At 47.6% G+C, this 24,092-nt stretch overlaps 1 protein-coding gene across 17 annotated transcripts in view; it reads right to left on the bottom strand.

Moving 5' to 3' along the window:
• Positions 1 to 1,964: 1,964 nt before the first annotated feature.
• Positions 1,965 to 24,092, bottom strand: part of LRRFIP1 (LRR binding FLII interacting protein 1) — a 140,950-nt gene continuing 118,822 nt past the window's right edge. For 7 of the 17 annotated variants that reach the window (XM_080799077.1, XM_080799065.1, XM_080799075.1 and 4 more), the window contains 9 exons: positions 22,007 to 22,099; positions 21,003 to 21,095; positions 19,804 to 19,896; positions 18,392 to 18,533; positions 8,382 to 8,431; positions 6,273 to 6,390; positions 5,502 to 5,581; positions 4,307 to 4,411; positions 1,965 to 2,839 (listed from right to left, as the gene is read on the bottom strand). In XM_080799077.1, the coding sequence (XP_080655203.1) occupies positions 2,729 to 2,839; positions 4,307 to 4,411; positions 5,502 to 5,581; positions 6,273 to 6,390; positions 8,382 to 8,431; positions 18,392 to 18,533; positions 19,804 to 19,896; positions 21,003 to 21,095; positions 22,007 to 22,099 (885 nt within the window). In that variant the 3' untranslated portion in view covers positions 1,965 to 2,728. Of the gene's footprint in view, positions 2,840 to 4,306; positions 4,412 to 5,501; positions 5,582 to 6,272; positions 6,391 to 8,381; positions 8,432 to 13,042; positions 16,051 to 18,391; positions 18,534 to 19,803; positions 19,897 to 21,002; positions 21,096 to 22,006; positions 22,100 to 24,092 lie in introns of those variants that run through there. The other 10 variants (XM_080799067.1, XM_080799068.1, XM_080799069.1 and 7 more) reach the window with 4 other exon arrangements.

The raw sequence follows: 24,092 nt of genomic DNA on the forward strand, positions 1-24,092 counted from the left end.
TAAATTTGAGTGTTCTATGTACTTGCTCTTAGTATTATCTGTGATGGCTAGATAAGGAGGTTGTGCTGCTTAAACGTGTTTGTATTACCATGACGTGGGGGAAATCTTAAGGATAAGACAAGGAAGGAAACATTTCCTCTGTGCTAGCTGTCCCACCACAGCAAGAAGATGATACTGGAGGGACCCTGCAGGAAGCAGGGACTCCCCTTCCTGGTTCCTTCCTTCTTGTTCACATGGAGCCTGTGGTGTGAACGTGTGCCACCCAGGGGTGCCCACCCTCCAGCAAAGTTTGCACCCCAGTCCTAGCCCCTGGTTTCCTGCCTGCTGGCATCAGTCCCTGGCACCCTGTGACTTGTATGTCCCCTTATGGGTGGTGACCCCAGGTCCTCTAGTGAGGTCTCAGTCCCAATTTGTCCTCTCTTGGGTATTTTCCCTCAGCTCTAGGCCATTCTCTAGAGTTCTCATCCACCCTTTCTTTGTAGTTCATTCTCTATGGGTTGATCATTCCCTGCGTTAAATTTCCGCTGCTCAGATTACTGGTAGTTTCTATTGTTGCACTGGACCCTTGCATTCTTGAAAGAACTTGGAAAGCGTAATGCTCCTGAAGTGTAACTTCAAAGTTAGAAGTGTTTAGTAGTGGTTGGAAACCGATGTGTTTTGACAGAGTCTAGGGAAATATAGAAACCATGTTGTCATGGAGAGTTGGTACTTCCATGGGATCAATGCAAGAGTATTGCATTGAGTAGTTTCTGTATGCAAGAGTAGTTTCTGTATTAAAAACACGGGTCTCGGGGCGGCTGGGTGGCTCAGTGGGCTAAAGCCTCAATGCAAGAGTATTGCATTGAGTAGTTTCTGTATGCAAGAGTAGTTTCTGTATTAAAAACACGGGTCTCGGGGCGGCTGGGTGGCTCAGTGGGCTAAAGCCTCTGCCTTCGGCTTGGGTCATGATTCCAGGGTCCTGGGATCGAGTCCTGCATTGGGTTCTCTGCTCAGTAGGGAGCCTGCTTCCTCCTCTCTCTCTCTCTCTCTCTCTCTCTCTCTGCCTGCTTATGATCTCTGTCAAATAAATAAATAAAATCTTTAAAAAAAAATGGGTCTTGATGCGCTGGGTGGCTCAGTGAGTTAAGTCTCTGCCTTCAGCTCAGGTCATGGTCTCAGGGTCCTAGGATCGAGCCCTGCATCAGGCTCTCTGCTTAGTGGGGAGCCTGCTTCCCCCTCTCTCCCTCTGCCTGCCTCTCTGCCTACTTGTGCTCTCTCTCTAATAAATAAAATATTAAAAAAATAAAAATAAAAACACAGGTCTTGAATATGCAGCAGCTACAACATGTCCGTGGGCACCAATGTGTGGTTGGGGACTGGATGATCTTATCTGTGGCATGCTCAGGAAGGAGATCTGAACAGTAAACTGTCCAGGGAACAAGGAGACACGAACTCCTCTTGTGCCTAATGTCACCTAGTGCATCCCAGACCCAGATGGTACTGGGGGCTGGACCCCCATGACCTCTAGCACTATGTCAGGAGCACTGTCTCAATGGTATACACCCAGGTCATGTCCCTTACACCAGGATTCTCCAAGTGTCTACATGAGGTATACTTGGGTGACACTGTCTGGCTAATATCCTGAAAAGCTGGCTTGCTGACCCAAGCTGCCTTGAAGTACAACATCCACAAGGACCAACTAAAAATCTGTAAGTAGCCAAACTTTTCTCTACTTTGCTCCAGAAGATCATGTAGGTGACTTTAGTGTGTAACTTCCTCGGTTTGCTTTATATTCTAAGACTCTTATAAGTGCACTCACTATTCTTGTTTGTTGAGAATACACTCTTTTTTTTAATGAGGAAAAGAAAAATTAACTGATTTGATATACACAAAAAAATAAAGAGATGACCCAAAATATATGAACAAGGAATACGGAATAAAGATCTTCCTTCTACGTGGAGAAAGAATATAAAAACCACATTGCTAAAATTTTTCAGCATTTCATTTTTTAATTTTTCTAATAGTACATTCTTTAAAAGGAGTTCACAACTTCAAGTCCAAATAGAAGGGTTACATAGTGCGAATGGAAAGCTGTCATTTTCAGTGGAGCTATTGCCTAATTACCCTGGAAAAAAGTGTTCGTAGGGTTGAAATGATGCAAAAATCCCTTAGAAAAGCTTCATTTGTTGCCTGTAAAGAGTCTTCTTAAGGTCACTTTTACTTCCAGACCATCCCCTTGTTTCTAGTGAAAGAATTTGCTTGGTAATGGCTTGTGGTTCCACAGTGTTTTGTGTATGAAAAGCGTAGGCTAAGATACTACCAAAGTCGCTCCAATTGTAGATTCTGCCCCAAAAGAAGTCCCGACACTGTAACATTTCCCCTCAACTTTCAGCAAGACACATGAAAAGAAAACTCAAGTCGCATTTTAATCTTTACTTTGATTGCCATGTTCAGTGGCGTTGCGAGGCTGCCGCGTCGTGGGACACGGAGCTCCCGTGGGCCCGGTGTGCTTGTTAAATGACCTGCGGGTTCGGAGTGGTGGCCCCAGCCCGGGTCGGGTCCGCAGTCAGAGGCATCTGGTGGCTGCCGGGGCTGTGGCTGGGCCAGCTTGGGAGCACGTGGGAGCCAAGTGCTCCCTGGGCACTCTCAGAAGCAGGGGACATAGCAGCAATCCCGGGACAGGAACAGAGGCAAGCCCACGACACCATGCTCTCCATCTGTTGACCGGGTTCCTGGACAGAGCTGATGCTTACTGCTGGGACAAGAGCGCGCTCCTATTTGCTTTCATTTTCTCCAGGCGCTTCACTAAGTGGCCGTTGCTCACCTCCAGCTCTTCTGTCTTGTCCAATGCACAGCGCAGCTGGAAACAAAGAGGAAAGGCAGCTTTGAGGAACTTGCTTCCACCCAACATAAAAGGATTGCCAAAATTCCATCCCACTGCAAAGGACAGTTGTCACCTGGACACACTGAGCTCCTTGCAGTACAAGCCCTGTGTGCGTGCATGTGTATATTTCTTAACTATTCCTTAAGGGACTCAAGGCACAAGATCCTGGCCTCAGGAGTGACTAGGCAACCCTCCTCTGAAACAACTCGACCCCAGACACGGCAGTCTTGGGGGTCTCAATGGTCTGACAAAACATAAGTGAGGTGAACATATCAGAGCTGAGCCCTGGCCAGTTGGAGGAGTTGGTCCCTGAGGCCTGGGCAGCCGGGGGCAAGGTTTCTACAACCAGAAACCAAAGTGGGAATGGCAGAGACCAAGATGGCCACACCAAAGAGCCCAGGCCACAAGAGCCTGGGGGTCAGAGTGGAAGCCACACCAGCAGGGCCACACGGCGGACAGGTGGGGGTACGACCGCCCTGTGGTTGTGGAGACACACATCCTCAGAACAGAGACTGCAGCTCTACCTCTGATCCAAAGGCCTTGTGGGGGGCGTCCTTGGGTCCTGGCATGGGTTAGCCTCCCTGCACCCCCTCTCACTAGCAGAGGCAGAAGCAGAAGCAGAAGTAATCCCCCTCTGCAGGAAATTTCCCCAAGTCAGGCCCGGAGGACCCCTGCACATCAAAATCAAGCATCACTTCACGAGACACCAAACACTCGAAGGACAAGCCTTCTGAGCCAGCAAGGGAATTCAAGCTGCCAAGACTGAACATGGGTCAGTGCTTGGGTGGGCATGGAAAACACAACAGTGTTCCTGTACAATATCTTTAAAGAGAGAAGGATACAGTTAACAAAGAAGCATACACGACCATACAACGAGCAACCATCAGGAATGAACACACTTTAAAAAGATGAAAGGTGAATGCGGAGACCTACCGGCAGAGCAGTAAGGAGCTGGGCAGGACAGGTGGATATAAGATATGGGGGCTGCAGGGAGAGGGTCTGACCACCTCGGGGTTAGAGCCCCAGAGGGGAAGTGGAGAGACTAGGAAAGAGGAATACGTAAGGAGGTCGTGGGTGAAAACTTTCCAAACTTGACTTAGAAACAGACTTCATGGATCCAAGAAATATAATATATCCCGAGCAGAACCAACAGTAGGAAAACTGCAGAGGATGCATGAGGGCGAAGCCGCAGAAAATCAAAGACCAGAAGAACTTGAGAGAAGCAGGAGAGAAGAGGCCACCTACAAATGTCCCACAGCCACCATCATGGGGAGACCTGGGATTCAGCCCCAGGCTCCTGGGGGCATTGGCGGGGCCCTTTGGGGTGGCTTTGGCGCCAGGCCCCGAACAGTCTGGGGTGGGGGGTAGAGGCAGAAGCTCTCTCGGCTGACAGTTAGACCATCATTTCCCATTCTTTCCCTGCCAACAGCCTAGAAAATTTACCTCTCTTTGGAGTTTCCGTTTTTCGGCCTTAAGTTCATCTTCTATTTTTTCGGCATTTTCAGCAGCCGATTTATAACGGGATACTTGACTCTCTAACCTTATTACCTAGAAGGAAGGGAAACATCCTATGTGTAAATTAACAGGCCTGTTTTCTTTCTCCAGTTGCTTTATCACATGTGGAATCAAAGGGCAAAGTTATCAAATGGGAGGACAGACTATGCAAATCGTTAAGACCTAGCGCCTAGGGCTGTGTAGAGGTTCTAGCCAAGTAAGCCCTTCTGGGCAGCCCAGTGCTGATGGCTGTGAGGGTCCCCTCCCCTTTCTGACCCTAGTCCAAAGGCGTGGCTCCCACAGTGCTGCCGTCCCTCCCCAATGTGGGGCCATTCTGCAGGAGAAGGTATGTTGAGGCAGAATGATGCTCTGGACAAAGGTTCAGCTAGGGCTTCAGCTCCTGTCACTCTCCCTGGGGTGGCATGGTGGGGAGGAAGCAAGGGAGAAGAAAAGGCCAGGAACTAGTAGAGAAGAAAGGAAGGAGGCTTGAGGATGGCATTCCACAGCCAGGCCTGTGGCGAGGGACAGGAGCAGCCACGACCCACTTGAGACTTTCAGTCCACTGAGACCAAAAGCCTGCTTCCTAAACTCGTCGGGTCCCAGGCGTGCTATTCTCATTTCTGTTTCCTCTAAAACTCCCCAAAGTGCTAGCCACAGGGACCCATAACTGAGGGGGTTAGAGTACCAACTTCATCTCTCCCTTGGCTGAGGACACAGCTTGCCCCAGATTGGCCCAACATGCTAGAGGCATAAACACCCCCTATCTAGAAACCAGAGCGAGCCAACCAAGGACAGAGGCAGAAAATCTGGGAAAGAGGGATGGCTCCACGTGAAATGCTTTCTAATAAATTATTTTTAAAGAACATTTTAAGCCCCACCCCCACCCCCGCCCACATTAGTGATTTTCCACAAAAGCCATTGTTTATAACGGGTTAATATCCATTATAACAACCAGAATCTTCCCTGTGATCATCTTTCCTCCCCTACTTTCTCTCTCTGCAGGAAATACACAGACAGCCCTTTCTGGCTCTGTGAATCTCTGCTCCTCTTTGTGCTCAGCCCTCCAGGGCGAGTTCTAGCAAGTACACCTCAGTTAATCATCGCTTTCACTCCCCATTTATCGCTTAAAAGTACACACACATACATTTTGTTCTAATGCGGTTATCTCTTGCTCAGATTTTGCAAGTTTAAATTTGAGGTCGCTGATCTGTCTGTTGGCATCCCCTAAAGGTTGAAAGAGAAGGAAAATCTGTTAAGCTCTTGGGCTTTTTAAAATGTCAAAACAATAGTACCTGGGATCCAAGTCCCCTACTGAGTCATTGGCATGCAAATCTGGAAGTTCTGGCCTGTGGCCCCACGGGGTAAGGAGGATGGGGGGGGGCGGGGGCGGGGGGCGGGGCAGAGCTGAGATAGGAGAAGGCAAGCTCTCTCCCTGTGCCCAGGCTGGGCAGGTGCCAGGCAGGAGAGCCCCTCTGAGCACAGAACACAAAGAAGTGTTTGGGGGAGGGGAAGGGGGAAGACTTCGGGTAATTTTATCTCCCTTTAAGCCTCTTTCTAGTTTACTTGTATGGAAAAAAGCCTTTTACTTTTTCCATACCATCAGCTGAAGTCCTATGCAGCCTGGAAAACACCGTTTCTCACAGTGTATCATATGGTGGTAACTTGGTGCACATTTTGGGGGCACCTGTTCGAGTCCCAGGGCTCAGACAAGATCATCCCCACTCTGCCCACCTGCCCAGCCTCGTTCCAGTTCCATCCCACACAGAGACATCATTGCACTGTTGTACTCAAGGGCTTTTGGGGGCCAAGGGGTACGCCGGGTGTTCTTGGCCATGACGGTTTTTCTCCTCTAGCCCCAGGATCACACAAACAGGACATGTAAAGGGTTTACTTCCCCACGAGGTTGGACATTTACTTTGCAGATCCATTACGTGAATGTCTGTCCCATTTTCTAAGATGTCATTTCCGGGGTGCGGGTTGTCCAGCTTGCCGTTCTTCTGTCTCTCTTCCAACTGTCCTTTGAGTTTCTTAATCTGAAAACACCCACCAATAAAATGTGTGAATTTCTTGACTCTAAATGAGGCCAAAATTTGAGCGTAGAGCCTATGACAAAGGAAGAGGTGCAGAAACCAATGCCCCATAATACAGTTGAGTGTTGCTGTGGGGTTATTTCCTGGGTCTTCAAGGTGCCCAAGAGATCGGGGTTACATAATCAAGCACAAGAAAAATGTAGTAAATGGTTACAATCCACCAGCCACCATGGGGGGGGGGTGTCTCTCACCTTTAATAACCAATCCAAATAAATAGATGAACACCTTTGGCCCATTGGTACTCTTCTCAGGAAGTAAGAGCATAATGGGTGAAAATGGAATCAGGTTCACCATATCAGGCAGAAATTATTTTGTAACACTGGGTGAAAAGTTACTTCCTTTTTTTTTTCTTTTTTTAGATTTTATTTATGTATTTGACAGAGAGAGATCACAAGCAGGCAGAGAGGCAGGCGGGTGTGTGTGTGTGGGGGGGGGAGTTGGGGAAGCAGGCTCCCCACCAATCAGAGAGCCTAATGTGGGGCTCGATCCCAGGACCCTGGGATCATGACCTGAGCCGAAGGCAGAGGCTTTAACCCACTGCGCCACCCAAGCGCCCCCGAAAAGTTATTTCTAAGTTTGAAATTACTCTTGAATTCAGGAGACTATACATAACATACTTTAAACGTTTATCTCAGAGTTGTTAGCAAGTCAGTGCACTAGTCACCTTCGCATTCTTCACTTAGAAGCTGGGCAGGGCCTTCTGGAGCCTTCCAGGCCCAGAAGCACCATCCCGAGGGTCTAACAGAACTGTGTGCTCCCTCACAGAGCCCCTGCTCAGGGAGCTGGCCTCTGCCGAGCTCTGCTCCCTCCGGCGGAGGCATGTCGAGCCGGAAGGGTGGTCAGCAGCCAGGACTGTAGAAAGTTCGGGTGTCTGATGGGCAGTCTCCCAGCCCTTATCCTGTTAACCTCTGACCTCTGTGGCCCCAGTGGAAGCTGCCTCCTCCCCCAACAGCCAGCACAGAGCAGAACAGAAACCCAGGCACAGATTGCCCACTGGTATGCTGCACTGCTCTAAGGAAATGCCTACAGAATTAGGATGGAAACGTGTTTTGTTTTTTTTTTTTTTAAGATTTTATTTATTTATTTGACAGACAGAGATCACAAGTAGGCAGAGAAGCAGGCAGAGAGTGAGGAAGGGAAGCAGGCTCCCTGCGGAGCAGATAGCCCGATGCGGGGCTCGATCCCAGAACCCTGGGATCATGACCTGAGCCGAAGGCAGAGGCTCTAACCCACTGAGCCACCCAGGTGCCCCTGGAAACGTGTTTTTAAAAGATCCCAGGAACTTCAATGCAGCTACCACATTGAGTGCTTTCCCCGATTTCGAGAGCAACCTTCCGAGGAATTGTCAACAGTACAGCAAAATACCCTTGATTAGGCTTATGAAGGAAACTGGGAGGAACTGAGTTTCCTCAGAAAGTGATCCTAGAAGGACTGAGGAACTGCCCTGAGCACAAAAAGATGGAGCAGGACCGTCAGTGAGTGTTTCTGGAGGTGGAAGAATGCGACGAAGGTCAACAACTTTGGTCAGCTGCACCAAGAAGAAAGTACCTTCTGGAAAGGGGTGCTGATCACTGAGGGACCCCCAGACCGACTTCGCTGAGCCAGCAGAAGTCGGAGGAGTGCTGTTAGCACCTGACTCTCCACGGTTCATCTAGCCCCTTCTACATAAATATTTGTTCTAAGCAGCGATCGGCATAGAGCGAACCACATTTGGTTCCCCAGCCTCGAGTCTTTGGGACATCCTCTCTGAACCTCACATGACTTGCGATGTCCTACGTGGAAAGAACTAGTAAGGGCACAGGCTGGCTTGGTAATTGCTTTCAGGCATGATGCGTTAGGGTTTCCCCGAGAAAGCAAGAAAGTAAGTATGGGAAGGTTCTCAGGCTCAGGGGCCGCCCGTCGGGGAACCCATAAAGTAATAAAAAGATGGTTACCTGTTCCAATAAGCATTCCCGTTCATCAACAAGCTTTTTCAACCTAATATCTAAAGAAATCAGAAAGACAGAGGTTGGGGTGAATCCGCGGAGTGCACCATTCGGCAGAATGCTAAACCGGAGAGCGAGCATTCAGGTTAGTGAAACTGATGATGAAGGTATTATACACGTACCACAGTGAATGAGGCCACACACGGGACTGGGGAAGACGTCAGCCGAGGGAGAGTGGCGTGGGTCAAGCTCTCACAACATGCTTATGTCGTCAGGGGCAGCGTCCGGCTGCATGCAAACGGGCTAGTCTTCTACTTGGGGTTAGCATGCAAGGGCTCTAGGGCCAAACCACGCTGCAACACAAGATCTCACAGGCTTCACGGCCGAACATCATTAGCGAGGTACAAACAGACGGAGCATCGTGATCGGTTATCAACGGCATTTTCATTATCCTTGACTTCCCAAGGTCATGGCCCAGAAGAAGGGATCTTTCTCTTTTCTCTCAGAAACACTCCAGTGCCAGAGTTTTGACTCTACATTTACAAATAGGAGGTCTGCTGATGACACAGCTGCTCCCCTGCTCCTGCAGAGCGGGTCTTGTCCTGGGAGCTGCAGTGATGCTGTGGATTTCTGTCACCCCTGCCACCTGGTCACCGAAGAGTGCATGCCCCTCGAAATCCCCCCAGACATTCCTCTGAAGGGGTGTCAAGGGATATAATCTGCAGATTTCAGAGGAGGAGACCAGCCCGGGGACAGTTTAGGGGTGCAGGCAAAACCCTACCCCGGTGTAAAGGCCAAATCAGGAAGACATGGTGGTGACAGCACTGCTCATGGGTACTGCATGGTCACTCTGTCCCAGGCATGGCCTGAGTGGCTGCACCTTCACCCACACAGCCCTACAGGTGCGCCCTGCTACTCTCTCCCTCTTCTACAGGCAGGGGCCCACACCTCTAACCACTGTACTCCTCTGTTGTTCCAGATCTACACCCAGACCTTGGAGTCGGAGCCGGACTGCCGGCCCGAGACTCTTCCTCCTGAGGCCATGGTGCTCTCACGCTGCACAGTTTTGATTTGATTCCCCGCGTGAAAGAGGAAATAGATCATCTGCATAAAATGCACTTTTGTTTCCATCTAAACAATCACCTGTCAACATTCTCTTCCCAGTCACATGCTTTGCTAATTGTTCTTCCAAGCGCCCCACGTCGTTACTTTGAAAGGCACAACCACAAAATAAATTAAGCCAGAAATATCAAGCTTAACAGAAGACAAACTTATGACCCTCTGGAATTCCATTTTAATTTACACAGTCAAATTGTTTCTGATAGTTTATTCTTTCTCTTCTACAAGCCCATCTAACACTGACACACCAATGTCATGAACCCAGCTCTTTATTCAATGTAACTTTTATCTTATATTCTATATACAAAACCCAAAGCATCCTAAGAAGCAATGAGTATGTCAGAAAGTGATCTTGAATTTCATCCATCTATTGTACAAATTTTATTATCATCCCGTTTCTATTAGAAGACTTTGAATATCCTGGATAGCAAGTACAAAATAAACGTTAAGATATAATAATGGAGCTGGCCAACAAATACGAAATAAGGGTAAAACGACTTCACTCTTGGAGTGAGAATATGAAAAACACAGAAGTGAAATTTTAAGGGAGACAAGCTTTACAGCGGAATTGGAGAGAAGTTTAAAACTACGTTTGGAGAGGATGGAAAAAAGAAAGAAGCAAATTAATTGGACAGGAAGAAAAAGGGCACGACTTTTGTAGTTTTAAAGATCACTAAGTCTGATTCATGGAGCGCACAGTGGGACATCATCAAGATGCTGACCGTATCCCCTCCCCAGAGCACTGTGGACCTACCATTGTCCTGCCTTTACGAAGTTCCGCTGCTCATGGCTGGCCTGTCATACCCTGTCATGAACAGACATAAACTATTCATCGAAGGGTACAACTGCTGTGCTTAGAAACAAGGCACGGAAGAAAATGAAGTCACAGTATCTCAAATTTAGAGTTTCCTCCTATATGGGGAAGAAATCAACACGTGTTGGCTAGGAAGGGATTTCAATTGTTTAAAGTCTGGTTTTTCCATACTGAATTCCAATAAACGTTCTGGAACACATGTCAAGAGGCCCATGAAATGAGAAGCACTTATAGTTGGCGAGGTCTTAGGACAGTCACCAGGGCAGCCAGTGTCAGCAGCTCTGACATTCTCTGAGCCCCTGTTCCCCTTGGTCTTTTTTCTGGCCTGCACCTTGTCACCTCAGCTGTCCAGGGGCAGCAAGGCCAACCCCCCTCAAGGACCACAAGCACTAAGCACTCCCTCTCTGCACTGTTTTACCTGGATCTGGCCCGTAACCCTAGAGGGCAGGTTCCAGCTCCGTTTTCAGAGAGCAAGTAAAACACAGTGAGGGTGGGTAGCTGGCTGGTAATAATACATTCTCAGGAGCAGGATTTCCATTCTGTGGGTTAATTTCAGCCATCGTGGGCCTCTAGCTTCCTCTCCTGAGGCAGAGGAAAATGACCTCCCCTCCATATGGGCAAAGATAGTGAGAGGAAAGCCGAGGTCTCTCAAGGAATCTGCTCCTGCCTTGCCCTGCCTGACTTAGTCTGATTATAATCCATGTGGGCCATTTCCATGGTCCCTGGGGCCAGCCTCCCACACCAGGAGAGCACCTCCTTCCTGCAAAAGCCAGAACAGGGACAGGGTTTTTCTCCTATTTACAGAGCCTGGGAGGTGTGTACAGATGGCAACTATATATGTTATCCACCACTGAAGTCATACACATCTTGAAAAACATGCAGTTAAAAAAAAAAAAAGTAAACACTATGTAAATGATATATAAAATAATATGCAAATAACATTTGCTGTGGATAGGATAAAAGGAAAAGAGTGAGGGTTTCTTCTCCTGAAAGACAAAGTTTTCTCTATTTACGATCATCACGCTGATAAATCACACATTCTAACATGTTGTAGGCATGAACACCCCTTCCTTTCGTTTTGGTGTTTGGCACAAATCTCATTGCTGGGTTCCTTTGTTTCGATGGCACACTGTTCAAGGTTGTCTCCTAGGAAAGGGGTTTACCGCAAAAAACAGGAACCCCAAACTGCATGAAGCCCCAGAACTAGCACTCCAGGGTCCTAGTGACAGTAGAGATTTAAATGTTCAGGTCATTAGGTTTTCCATTTGCTAAACACTAAACATTACAGAAAGTACTCAGTGCAATACACTTCATTTCCAAAACCCCCTGAAAAACACTCTACTGTTTCTCCACCTTTGTATATCATCAAATAAGAACCCTGAATTCAAAATTCTGTTGCCGTTCCTTATTTTCTACGTACACCCATGAGTATACTTTAAACTTTTGAAGGAAGATTTACATTTTATATACAGTAGCTACGTTCTGGTTTGGGGCTAGAAGACATCCCTACTTTTTGATTAAGGTATCAGTGATGGAACATTTTCCTCTGCTCTGTATGGGAGTGAAACGTCAGGGGTCTTGGTTCCTCTGGGGTTGTGGCTGACAGGTAGCCTTTTGGTCTTCTTCTGAGTCTAATTTTTTGACATCAAATCTTTCCAAAATGCCTTATATACCTCTGTGCCTTCTTCACCTGAACGTCCCTAAGGTTCTACTGACCTTGGTAGCTTGAGGGCCTTCCCGTGGACATCAGTTACTGCTACAATGTCACTTTCCCCTTCTCGCGGGGTAAGCGGATGCTCACAGTGAAGACTCTTAGATTATCATCAAGAACTGACTTGGCTGTTCAGAATCTACCCCCCAAAACTTTCATTTTTGCTCACTTTCTGATTCTCAGCCGGTCACTTCCGCTAGAAGCCCGGTCCTATCTGCTGTCCACTGGCACAGTGCCTTCCGGATATGAAGTGATCAAAACGTCTATTACTTAAATGGACGCGTGAATAATCAAGAGCCCTGGACGGCTGACCTAAGGGGTATGAAGTATGCCACAATGTCCTTAAATGTGCTGTTAAGTAACAGAGGAAAGGGCTTTAAGGTCTTTTAAGGAAGACCTCAAAATGGCTTGATGATCTCACCGTCCAGTGAGCTGCGTTGTTGAATCATCTCCCCAGGGAGCTCTGAAAGTAGGAATGAGAGCTCTTTCCCGAGACCCATTCCAGGCTGAGTGTGGCTTTGCTAAAGTTAGAGGCATCCGCCCCCTCTCCAGGTCTTTGCAGCCCGTGGGTGGGAGACTCTCTAGCAAGCCTCGCAGTTTTCCACTCACAGGGCTCAAGTGGGGAGGGTATATTGGCCCCTCGCATCAGGACACTGACAGGCGAGGAGTCAGTGCTAATTTGCCAATTTCACCACATCCTTCAAAGTAGTCTTAGTATTGGCAAACGTTAGCAGAGCAACAGAACGGACAGCTTTCTTCACTGGGGCTCCTCACCAGAACCACAGATCCCAGGAGAGTCTATGAGGGCAGATCTTCCCAGTTCTCCCCAGGAGGGCATGATGCTAGCCCTGGTCTAGGTACCAGGAGAGATGTTCACTCTCGAGGGACAATGTAATGAGTCCTTCACACAACACAGACCGAGAATTAGCAGCCCAGAAGTAGGCGCTACTTTGAAGATAATAATTATGTAGAACAGTAGCCACTGCTGGAATTCAAGTAGCCCAAAGAGTGGAATCACAGGCTTGTAAAGTTATAAAATGTTTTTATTTCAATTACATAATAACACTTATGCTTGCCTCAAATTTTATTGAGGTTTTGGTCTTTTTTGTACTCAATTATACCTTGTAACAGTGACATGAATTCTTTCATCTCATAAAGTGTCAATAGCATTCATAATGTACAGTCCTTTGTGATTTTAGTATTTTACAATTTTTTAATTTAACTTTACAATTATTTTAAAAAATGCTTCCTTGTATAGAAAATATATACTTCCTTCAGGAAGATCAAATCAAGAATTTTCCAATAATATATTGAGATACAACAAATGAAAATATTTATACCAAAATACCAAAAGTGATTCAACTATTTAAAATATCCCGTTATAGTCGAATCAGCAGTTTGTGCAAGAACGGTACCTTTCATAGTTTTCTCTTGGATCAAAGACAAATAGAAAGAGAAGTAATTTAAAGGTTAAAAAAATAAATTTTAGAAATGCTCTCCTGCACAAAATCTGCATTGGGAAGTGCAATTTCAACATATGTCTCTTCCAGAAACAAATTAAAAAAAAAAAAAGACTGTATAAAATGACTTTGGTACATAATCAGCATGAAGTGAAGTCAAAATCCACAAAATAAATTCAGATATTATCAACGAGATCAAAGGTATCAGTTTGAGATAAAATACTTAATATGAGGTAAAGGGAAGTAAGATCTCCCAGTGCCTTAAGATACATTTATTTCTTATCCCTAACATGATTAATTACTGTCCTAAGGTGCAAATCTTATCACTCAGTGACCTATACACTATTTGGCCATTTATCTCCTTTTAAAACAAAATACTGTATAGGTTATAACGTACACATCAAAATCAAATACAAAAGGACATAGATTCAAATGAAGACATATTAAAAATCAGCTGTACTCACAAATCTCAGAATGCCATTTGGTCATTTCAGTTGGATGCTGATGGATTTGGTCAAGAGTATCAGCGCAAGGCAAACGTTAAATAGCTTCATTTGGATTGTATGCAGAAACGCGCCGTGTGTACCATGGTCTGACACGGCAGGAATGCTCTCGGTTAGGACTCCTACTGATTACAGATGTATCTTTCTTTCTAATCGGGGTGATAACCTTAATGAGGAAGAATACAGCTACAAGTAAGTCTGTAACTCAATGTGGTGGATAGCTTGGTGGCTGACCGTCCTATGGTGCATCTATCTCCATGTGGAAAGTTTTAGGAACCTCACCCAGGGGGGCAGCAGACGAGCCCCTGACCGCTGGGCTTCCTGTGCAATTCTTGGCCTCTGCCCACTTATGACATGGTACAGTCTTCCTTGCTTCTGCCCTTCTCACTTTCGCCTCTCGGCTCATCCCCGCCTTCTGAAGGGCAGGCACCCAGCTCCATGTTGGGTGCCAAGTCATCCTTTTCTGCGACCTTCTTGATTCTCTGACTGGGCCCCTCTGCCATCTCGTGCTGCTCTGTACTTCCCATTTGAGGGGCATCTTCACTGTCCTTGAAGGGACCCTCACGCTCCAGCAGGGTGCTGCTGGATGCTCCTCCGCTCATTGGTTCTGGAGGATCCCTGTGCACGGCACCATCACCCTTAGCGCCGTCTTTGATCATGGCTTCTTCTAGCTCCTTATCTCCGGCACTTGTGCCTAATGAAGGGGTTGTGTCATCCCCCAAAGCTGATGTGTCGCTATCAGCTGTCTCTTTCCCCCCCTTAGTGTTTACATCATTGTCTTCTTGGTTAAGTGTTTCATCCAACTCAATTTCAGGATTTTCTGGACGATCAGGGTTTTCACTGCTTCCTGCTACACTTTCCTCTTCTGGACTTTCAGTCACCTCATTTGGTGCTTCTACAACTGGTTTTCTGTCAGTAAGAGCTACCTGCTCATCTTCCTTCACCTCACTTAAATCTGAGTCCTGAAATGTTAACTGTTTCTCGACCTCATTAAGGGTTTCTACAGGTGCTGTTGTTTTTTTCTTCTTGTTTTTCTTCTTCTTGTTCTTTGTCTTCTTCTGTGATGAATCCAGTGCCTCTCCCTGTTGGTCATTCCTTTCTTCCTCGGTGTCTTTCCTATCTAGGGGCTCACTTTCTGCATCTGCCACAGCCAGACCTGTTGCTCCCTGAGGACTGCTTCCAGCCTCTGGGCAATAAGGAACGTTCTGCAATTCTGTCTGTGTTGGTTCCGCGTCCCTCAACCCTCTTTCCCCATCCTCCTTTTTGTCATGCTCCCCATCTACCACTGTGCTCTGACCTGGGAGTTCCTGGGGCTCAGCGGCTTCCTGCTCAGAGAACTCTTTGTCTAGATCCCGCCCGGTGCTTGGGTCCAGCTCCGTGGGGGCTTCTGTGGCACGCTGTTCATCAAGACTCACGTTGTCATTGCTGGATGTTGGAGGGCCAGAGGCTTCTGTGCTCACCTGCTCCCCAGGCCCCATTAGCCCTGCTTCCACCACACCCTCCGTGGGGCTCCCGTCTTGCTGCCCCGTGTGTGCGAGGCCCAGTCCTCTGGCCTCAGATGGTTGCAGGCAATTGGATTCTGCACACAGCTTTGTGCTACCCTCTCCCAAGTTGGCATTCAAGTCTTCCTGGTTTTCTGTAGATTCTCTGCTGTGGTTTTTGATATCCAAGGCATCAAAACTGTCCTGTCCAGTCCTAGGACCTGGGGTTTCACCATCTAACACATGCAAACATTCGGACTGCTCAAGGGAAGCCCCCGTCCTATCGCCTGGCGTGTTTCTGACCTCATCGGACTCAACCTGCTCTGTATTTTCGAGGAGGGAAGCATTCTCTAGAATCTGGTTCTGAGCCTGCTCCTCATTCACAGCATCTGCTAACGCTCCCAGGGAGGGGGCACCATCTTCAGAGGCCTTCTGGTCCTCGGCACTTTCACCAGGGCAGAACACCTCTGTGTCCACACACGCCTGGGCTGGGTCCTCCTTGTGCTGCTCTCGCTCAGTATTCTGCAAGATTTCTTTTTTCCCCACATTCTCCACAATTTCACTTTGCACCTCCACTTCACTGGCTCTTCCTAAAAGACCATTGAGAAAATTGAAGGGACCCCATGATGTGGTGACCACTGAGCACACATCACAGTGTAAACACACGTTCTCTCACCCCACCCGACCCCCTTCCTAAGGAGAGCGCGGCCTCAAAGGATCACACGAGACAGAAGCCTCTGCCAAGTCTGTGCGGCAAAGCACTCATCCCGTTAGCAAATGCTCCATCAGTGGAGGCCACGGCCACTGTCTCAAAGGCGGGAGTGGCGGCCGGTGCCAGCTGGTGTGACCTGATTTTCAAAGGTGCAGTTAAATGTTAACCGATAGAGCTCTGCATCGGGCAGCCAACAATCCCAAGTAATGGGCTTCAGAATGACCTAAAGCGGTTTCCCGATGCACATCCGGACCCCTCCCACTTCTCTGCCTATCCAACTGCCCTGCGCTTCACACAGGCCTAAAACCACCTTCAAGGAAGTTTTGAAAGAAACATTCAATCCCCCTTAGCAAACTCAGCCTCAATAGCTCATGTGAGGTGAAAAGAAATCCACCCTCAGCCCCGCCATCTAATGAAGCATGGTGTTCCTGAGAAAGCAGCCTGATGTCCTTGACACACCCTAAACACCTCTGCCCCACCCCAGCAGGGGGGGTAAGTGGGGGTGGGGGGATGAGGGGGTAAGGGTGGAGAAGGGGGAGGTCTGGCAGGTGGCCAGCGCTCACAAGCACGGTGGCCACCTCATCAATAATAAGCTATTCACCAACTAAAAGAAGTACAAATTGAAAACATATTACGACTTTGGAATGAACGCTTGTATCTTAGATTCTCCAAACCAACCAACCCCCCGCATATCAGATGTCCTGTCCCTAAAAGTCGAAGCGGGATAAAATTATTACGCCGTGGTCTCCACAGGTGGGTACATGTACCCCGGAGAAAGTGGGAGAAGTAGGAGGGCTCCTAGTTAGCTTTCCTCACCCTTTAAAGATGTCTGTCAGGGAGTATGTTTTATAACACACACTTCAGATTGAAGAAATAGTATGTGTATGTACGAATTAAAAATATACGTCTTGGAAAGTTCCCACAATTATTTATTGATAGGGATATGCAATCAAAAACCATTTGGAGACCACTTAGGAAAGTGCTATTTCTGGTGCTTTAAGGGTTGGTGTCCTAATAGTTCATGAAGATTTATAAAACATATGTTTGAACAAGAGCGAAGTGATCAAATTCCTAGCTGCTCACACAGCTTATACGTAGGAAACCACTCAATTTATCTTCCTTCAGCAACTTTCATGCAAACAAAAGAGTTGTGTCCCTTTAGGAGTCATCGAGATAATGAGGGACATCTCCCTAGGAAGCAAGTCCTGAGAAGCTGGGGCCTAGAGGTTTCTACATTTCCATAAATTTAAAAAAATATATATGATGAAACCTTCTAAATGGAAATGAAAGACATGGGCTCCGGGTGGATTCCAGCCTCACTGTCGAGAGCAGGAACGTGGCGGGCAGCAAGGGACAGGCGAGCCTTACCTGCAGGCTATAACTTCAGGCTGCACCCTGGTTTCAGAAGGCTCATTTTACCCAAAAGCCAAACATTATGACCAATATTAATTAGTGAATCTTTTCAGATATTTGCAAATTGTATAAAGTATTCTTATAATCTATAGGATTCCCCAATTTCTATGCTTCAGAAGCAAACACTGATGTACGAAAGGGCAACACCTCTGATAGAGGGGAAGGCACATTCAGACTCTGGTGGGTAGGACACCCCTCCACCCCACCCATGCTCCCCAGCCTGGGGCTGCCTGTCCGCCTCGCCCCCTACCCAAGGCCACTGAGTGCTAGCTTGAGAATGGCACCCAAGACGTACTCTGTCACAACCCCCCACATGCCGTCCACAGGCACCTCGCGCCCTCAAAATACGTAACGGTGTTGGGATGTGCAGAGTTGGCTTGTAACCAGGGCTAACTATCTCACTTTATAGCCTCTGCTACTCTGATCTGTGGAGAAGTCTGTAACGGAGCAAATTAGGAAGCCATCTTGGCACGTGGCTGAGGAAAACCAATGAGTAGCGTCAGAACTGTCCCTGCGTTCCCGAGATGATACTCCTTGCATTCGCGGTTTCACTTGGTGGCTTTGAGAAGCAAGAGAAACGTATTCTTCAGCCATTGGTGGTGAGCACTGCACAGAGAGGCACGCCAGACAACACACGTGGGTGGTCACACCGTGTGGCAAGGGCGTTCCCAGGAAGTGGCAGGACACATGGCATGCTGTGTGAGTGTTAATTGATCAGTGATGATTATGTCAATTCTGACGATGCATGGAGGGTGAATCGATGCGGACTGGAGGATGAAAAGACCCAAAGGAAGGAGGGTACTTACCTAGCATCCCGTCCCCTGCTGTCTTGAGGGCGTTTAACTCTTCTTTTGTTAGCTTGGAGGGAACTTGGTGTCCGACGTTATTTAGAGTGTCTGAAGTCTCTCCGTTGGTGGCTGGCTCTGAATTTAGGACTATTCCATGTTTCTGGGAACAAAAACGAACTTGTTGTAATACTCACGGACTCATACTAGGTTAAACTTTATTTTATTAATAATAATGAGAAAGAAATTATTTTTCTTGAAGTCAAGGAAACAGAATCAGAGAAGGGGTAGGCACCACAATCATAAATATCCTATTGACACACACAAAGCTGGGATGTCTTCCTCCAAGGGCGACTTCTTTCCTACACACTCTGGTCCACGTCTTGATGCTCTGGTCCACGTCTTGATGCGCTGGTGACAAGATGCTGTTACCAGGCATCCTTTGTAACTGGAGGTAGGGACCTATGGGCTGCCACATGGTAGAGCAGTGGGCAAATCCCTGTAAAGTGAACTCCTTTTAACACCCTGCTTGCATTCTTGAAAAAGAGAGAGATAAAGAGATATGTGCCTGTTCTGAAAGGAATAGACACAACTTATGAAAGAAGGAATAAAGAATTGGCTAGAATGTTTGGTGTCTTTGAGGGAAATATAATTCATGCTTATGGCACTGTGAAACACTCTAAAAACAGTTATACTCACTTGCTACCCCCATGCCCATGGCTCTCTCCTTGAGCTCAGAGGAGGCCCCAGTGCCAGGCTCACAGCCCAGGGAGTAGTGGTGATAGGAACCTGTTCCCTCCAGTTGACTGCTCTGGCCTTGACCCCTGACCATAAGCAGGTGACACCGATATGTCTCCACTGATGATCTTGGAATTTGCCACAGCTATACCCTTTTCTTGACACTGTCTCCTACGATGTTGATAACCCACCCAGAGCCTGTTTTCCTTCACTCAGTGTCTAGCCAGCAGCTGAAGACCCCCAGACATGGCACAAACAAGACATGGAATTTTCCTCAGCCCACAGGGTCTCAAAGTCTAATTAGTGTGAGCCTCACCCACGCCACCAACCAGCTGGAGAAGTTCTTAAATTTGAACTTTTAATATAAAGAAACACACACATTCTCTAATTTGGTGTGATGTCCTGGAGAATTTATCAATGGGTATGAGAAAAAAATGTATGCAGTATAAAAGAATTCTTGGAGGTCAGAGGTGCTTTTGAGATCACATATGCTTGTCAACATCTAAAGGAACGGGCAGACCGGAATGAAACCACGTTCATTTTATGGGTCTCTTCAGTGTCAGTTAACCGAAGATATGAACTGATTAACCAGAACTCAAATCAATGACACACAATTAATTAATACCAGTACACACATAGAGTCATTCTTGAGAACCTGGATTTTTTTTTTTTTTAACTCTACTTTGGCTTCATACCTTTAACTCCTCTTTCAGCATGACTACTTCTTCTCTAAGATCATCTCGGTCACTCCTTATGGAATCAAAGAACTCTTTCTGCCTCTCTAAAGCCTGAGTGTGAGCAGAGCAGAGAGAGAGAGAGAGAAGATTCACACAGGTGAGCAGGTGACTAAAGCAAGAACAAGGATTCCACTATGTAGAAAACCACCAGAGTTAAAGCATTGTGTAGAATACGTTCAGGAGACAGACAAAATGCGAGTACTGAGCTTCTCACGAATTTATGGCAGCCAAGGAATGTTGCCTCCTGCTCCCTTAAAGGCATTAAGAGATGCCTTTAAGGGAGCACTGCCTTTGCACTGCCTGTGCACAGCTTTCTAGCTCAGTGAGAGAATGAACACAAGCCATGCACCCACTTGGATGAGAGACAAACGAGGAATAAGAAGAAATGCGTAAGAAACCCCAGGTGACGACTTGGGCTATTCTTCTACATCAATTCTTGGTGTTTGTTGTCACAAACGTCAAGTGGTCTTAAAGCACACACAACGTGTGCACGCTCAGCAATCCTAAACAAGCATGGGTGAGGATATAGGGGGAAAACCAGCACGGCCTCACGTGGTCTGTGCACCGACAATGTGCTCCAGAGATCTGCATCAGAGTGGAGCAGGGCGGGCTGCGGGGTTTTGGAAGCCCTTTGTCATCAGGAAGCATGGCTGGCCCTCTAAGTGGGCTGCTGTCTTCCTACTTATCACTCCTAAAGGCAGGTGGGCTGCGGTGGCTTTTCTTTTTGAAGAAGAGGGAACTGGGGCCTCCAGGGGGACACGTCTAGGAGGGAACAGGTGGGGACAGCACCTGCCACCTTGCAGCTTCCTCTGACGCCTTTAAGAAAGGCACAGGCCCCACCACACAGAGAAACCAAGGGGCCTGAGCCTCCCCATGTCCCACCTGCTCTACGGTGCCTTCCCCACTCCTTGCGTCTCAGGGTGCTGCTGGCCCAGTTGGCACAGGCAGAGAGCCCAGTTAGCGTCAACAAGACGCCTGCCCACCCCACGTCAGACGCCCACTTCAAGGTCAGAGTTACTGTGGGCTTGAGTGAGTGAGTGAATTCTCCGTGTCACTAGTCCTGTGTCACACGAGGGCACATGCACGCTCACACACGTGTTTCTGCACCTGCACGTGGACTGCCCCTTGGCAAAGTCCCACAGACTTGGGAGGCCTACCCCTATCTTCTTGTCTTTCCACTCTATTGTTTCCTGAAGATCAGAAATCTCCCTGATATAACTCGCCTGCTTCTGCTGTAGCTGTCGGATTTCCTGAGGAATAGGAACAGATAGAAAGAAAGCAGATAAGGGGTTAAGCAGGAAGACGAAGTGCAGGGCTCGATAATCCGAGCTGTGACTGCCCATGAGCCCACAGATGCGTGCCAAGGACGTACCAGCCCCATTTCCTGCATCAGCCCACATCCCTCTCTGCACGCCAGAACTGCTTCCTCAGCCTGGTCCCCAGTGGCCAGAGGAGCAGGCAGAGACCCTGCCTGGGGGACATCCTTACTTACAGGCACTAGTTCAAGTTAACAAGTGAAAAAGAACCAATCTTGTATCACTTTCCTATTGCAAAGATCACAAAGTACCATTAATTCAGCAGCTTAAAGAAAACATGAATTCATTCTCCTAGAGTTCTGGAACTCAGAAGCCCAAACTGAGTCTGATGCACCAGAATCAAGATGCAGGCAGGTCTGGGTTCTCTTCTGGGGGCTCTAGGGCAGAACCCACCACATTCCTTGGCTCATGGCCCCTTCCTCACATGGGACCAGCCTTGAGTCCCTCTCCCTGTATCTCCTGCTGCCTCTCTTGCATCCTTGTATAAGGATCCAGTGATGAGAATGGGCCCCCAATAATCTAGGGTCACCTGCCCATCACAAGGTCATTAAGTCCACCATGCCTGCAACGTCCCTTCTGGCGCTTGAGGTGCCCCAGCCACAGGTCCTAGGGATCGGGACGTGGACATCTCAGGGGCCATCATCCCATCCTTCATGCCTCCCGATACAAACACAAAGCCCCCAAGGAATGAGACTCTTCACCAATGAAAGGAACTATTTTCCTTAAGTAAGGCATGGAGCATTTGCCTAAACCCTCCATTTTCGAGAACATGGCTAACTTTCGTAACGAACCCCCAAATACTCCTAAGACGCAGGAGGAAAAGCGAACAAGGGAGAGCCACCCACCTCCAGCAATTCTTCCCGCTGCTTCAGAGCCTCCTTCACTTCGGCAAACTGGAACTGCAGGATGCTGTGGGCGTGCTTCTCCCTCTCAAACTCCTACACGGGCGGGGAAGAGCACGGACACAGTGACCACACCGCACTCTCTGCCTTTCAAGTTCATGTTCCCAGGACTTACACTGACCTTGGAACAACCCCCTATTACCAGTCATCACAATTTTCAAGGCCTTTTTAGCAACACAAGCCCGCTTCTCTGGACTTTCTGATTTCCTGTAAACTTTGCCTGCTGACCTGGTGCATCCGACAGGTGCTCCCTGACTCTTTCCAGGCCAGCAGGGGCCCAGGGGGGCCCCTTCTATGGAGGCTATCTGTGCGGGGGGCCTGGAGGAGGCAGCTGCATGAAGGACTTAGAATGGACCTCGCCCTGATTTTGAAATCTGATAAGGAATACTCTTTAGCATAAAAAGGGGGGTAAACATGGTCTACTCTGGCAAGCTTCTTAAGTGGATGGCCAACCCTGTACTCCAGGGCCCCCACTCCAGGGCCAAAAGCTGCTCCCCTAGTCCGACCCTCCCCCTTCGCCCCTGTGACATGGCAATACGCTCTTCTGCTCTCTGGCTCGGCTCCAATCCTGCACCATCCCTGAGGATGGGCTGGTACCCAAGTTTAGGACAGCGGGGATTCCCCCTACCAGGTCAGTCAGGGGATTATTCTGGGAGGGATGTGCCCTGCGCTTTTCACCCTGGCCTCACCTGCTCCCCCACTTTCTGAAGTCTGAGGGTGAACGGACCCCTCCTGGCTGTGACAAGGGCCTGCCTATTGGGCTCTGCTTGGTCCGTGTTCCCCAGCTTGGGACAACATTCCAGGATCACCCAAATTCTCTGGAATTAGATTTGAGGGTTCTCAGTCTGTTTCCTGATGCCTGGCTGATGACATCCCAGGAATATTTAGGAAGCATTAGCATATGCTGGCGACCACTGGGGTCCAACAACTTCTTGAGCTTCTAAATTCTAAAGCAGTCAAAGAAGGAGACCTTTGAGTTGTTAAGGGCACTTTGGTTTTTAACCCTTGGGATTTGGGGGATAAAGCCAGTTAAAAAAAAAAAAGACAGTGACACTCACACATTAAGTTTTCTGTTTATCTCAACAACTCTGGAAAATTGGACAATATCCCAGGGTTTGATAGACCAACTAACTCTTTAAAGTATGAAAAACAAGTATTCCTTGCTTTATATCCTACAGAGAACATCTAATTAGTCTTCTGTCATTGATTTCAATGCAGGCTCAGACTTCTCGCTGCTATCATAAATTAATTTAGCTTAATGAAGTATGTAACTTTTAAATGGAATAAAATATACGAATATATTTGCAGTTGGCTATTTCTTGGTGGTGTTAAGAGATAACAAAACAAAAATCCAGAAATGTATATTTATTAACAAGAACATCTTTTTTTTTTTTTTAAGATCTTATTATTAAGTCATCTCTACACCCAATGTGGGGCTCAAATGTATGACTCCGAGGTCAAGAGCTCAGGCTCTCCTAAGCCAGCCAGCTGCCCCAACAGGAGAATCCTGGAGCACCCAGTTATGTCTATCCAAACATGTGAGTTCTCTGCAGGCTTGTTTCTTCCTGGTCATGACTTTATCTTATGTGCAAAACACACGATGTTCTAAAATTGTCTCTAGTTTACAGAGTGAAATTGTGCATATTAATATTTCAAAGCCCTTAGTAAAGAGCATGGCATTCTTAATCACAGATGTTTGGTCTCCTGGACAAATGGAGAACCATCATTTTAAAAAAATGATGACATCTACACACACACACACACACACACACACACAGCCCAGATGCACTGTATACCACACACACACACCGCCCCCCCATACATACACACACCCCCCAGACACACCATATACCACACACACCCACACACACCCCTCAAACACGCTGTATACCATATACGTACATACACATACACACCCCCCAGACATGCCATATACTGCACACACCCATACACACACACACCCCCAGACGCGCCGTATACCACACACACACACACCAGACGCACTGTATACCACACACACACACAACCC

This window comes from Martes martes (assembly GCF_963455335.1).
Source record: "Martes martes genome assembly, chromosome: 3".
Taxonomy (NCBI): domain Eukaryota; kingdom Metazoa; phylum Chordata; class Mammalia; order Carnivora; family Mustelidae; genus Martes; species Martes martes.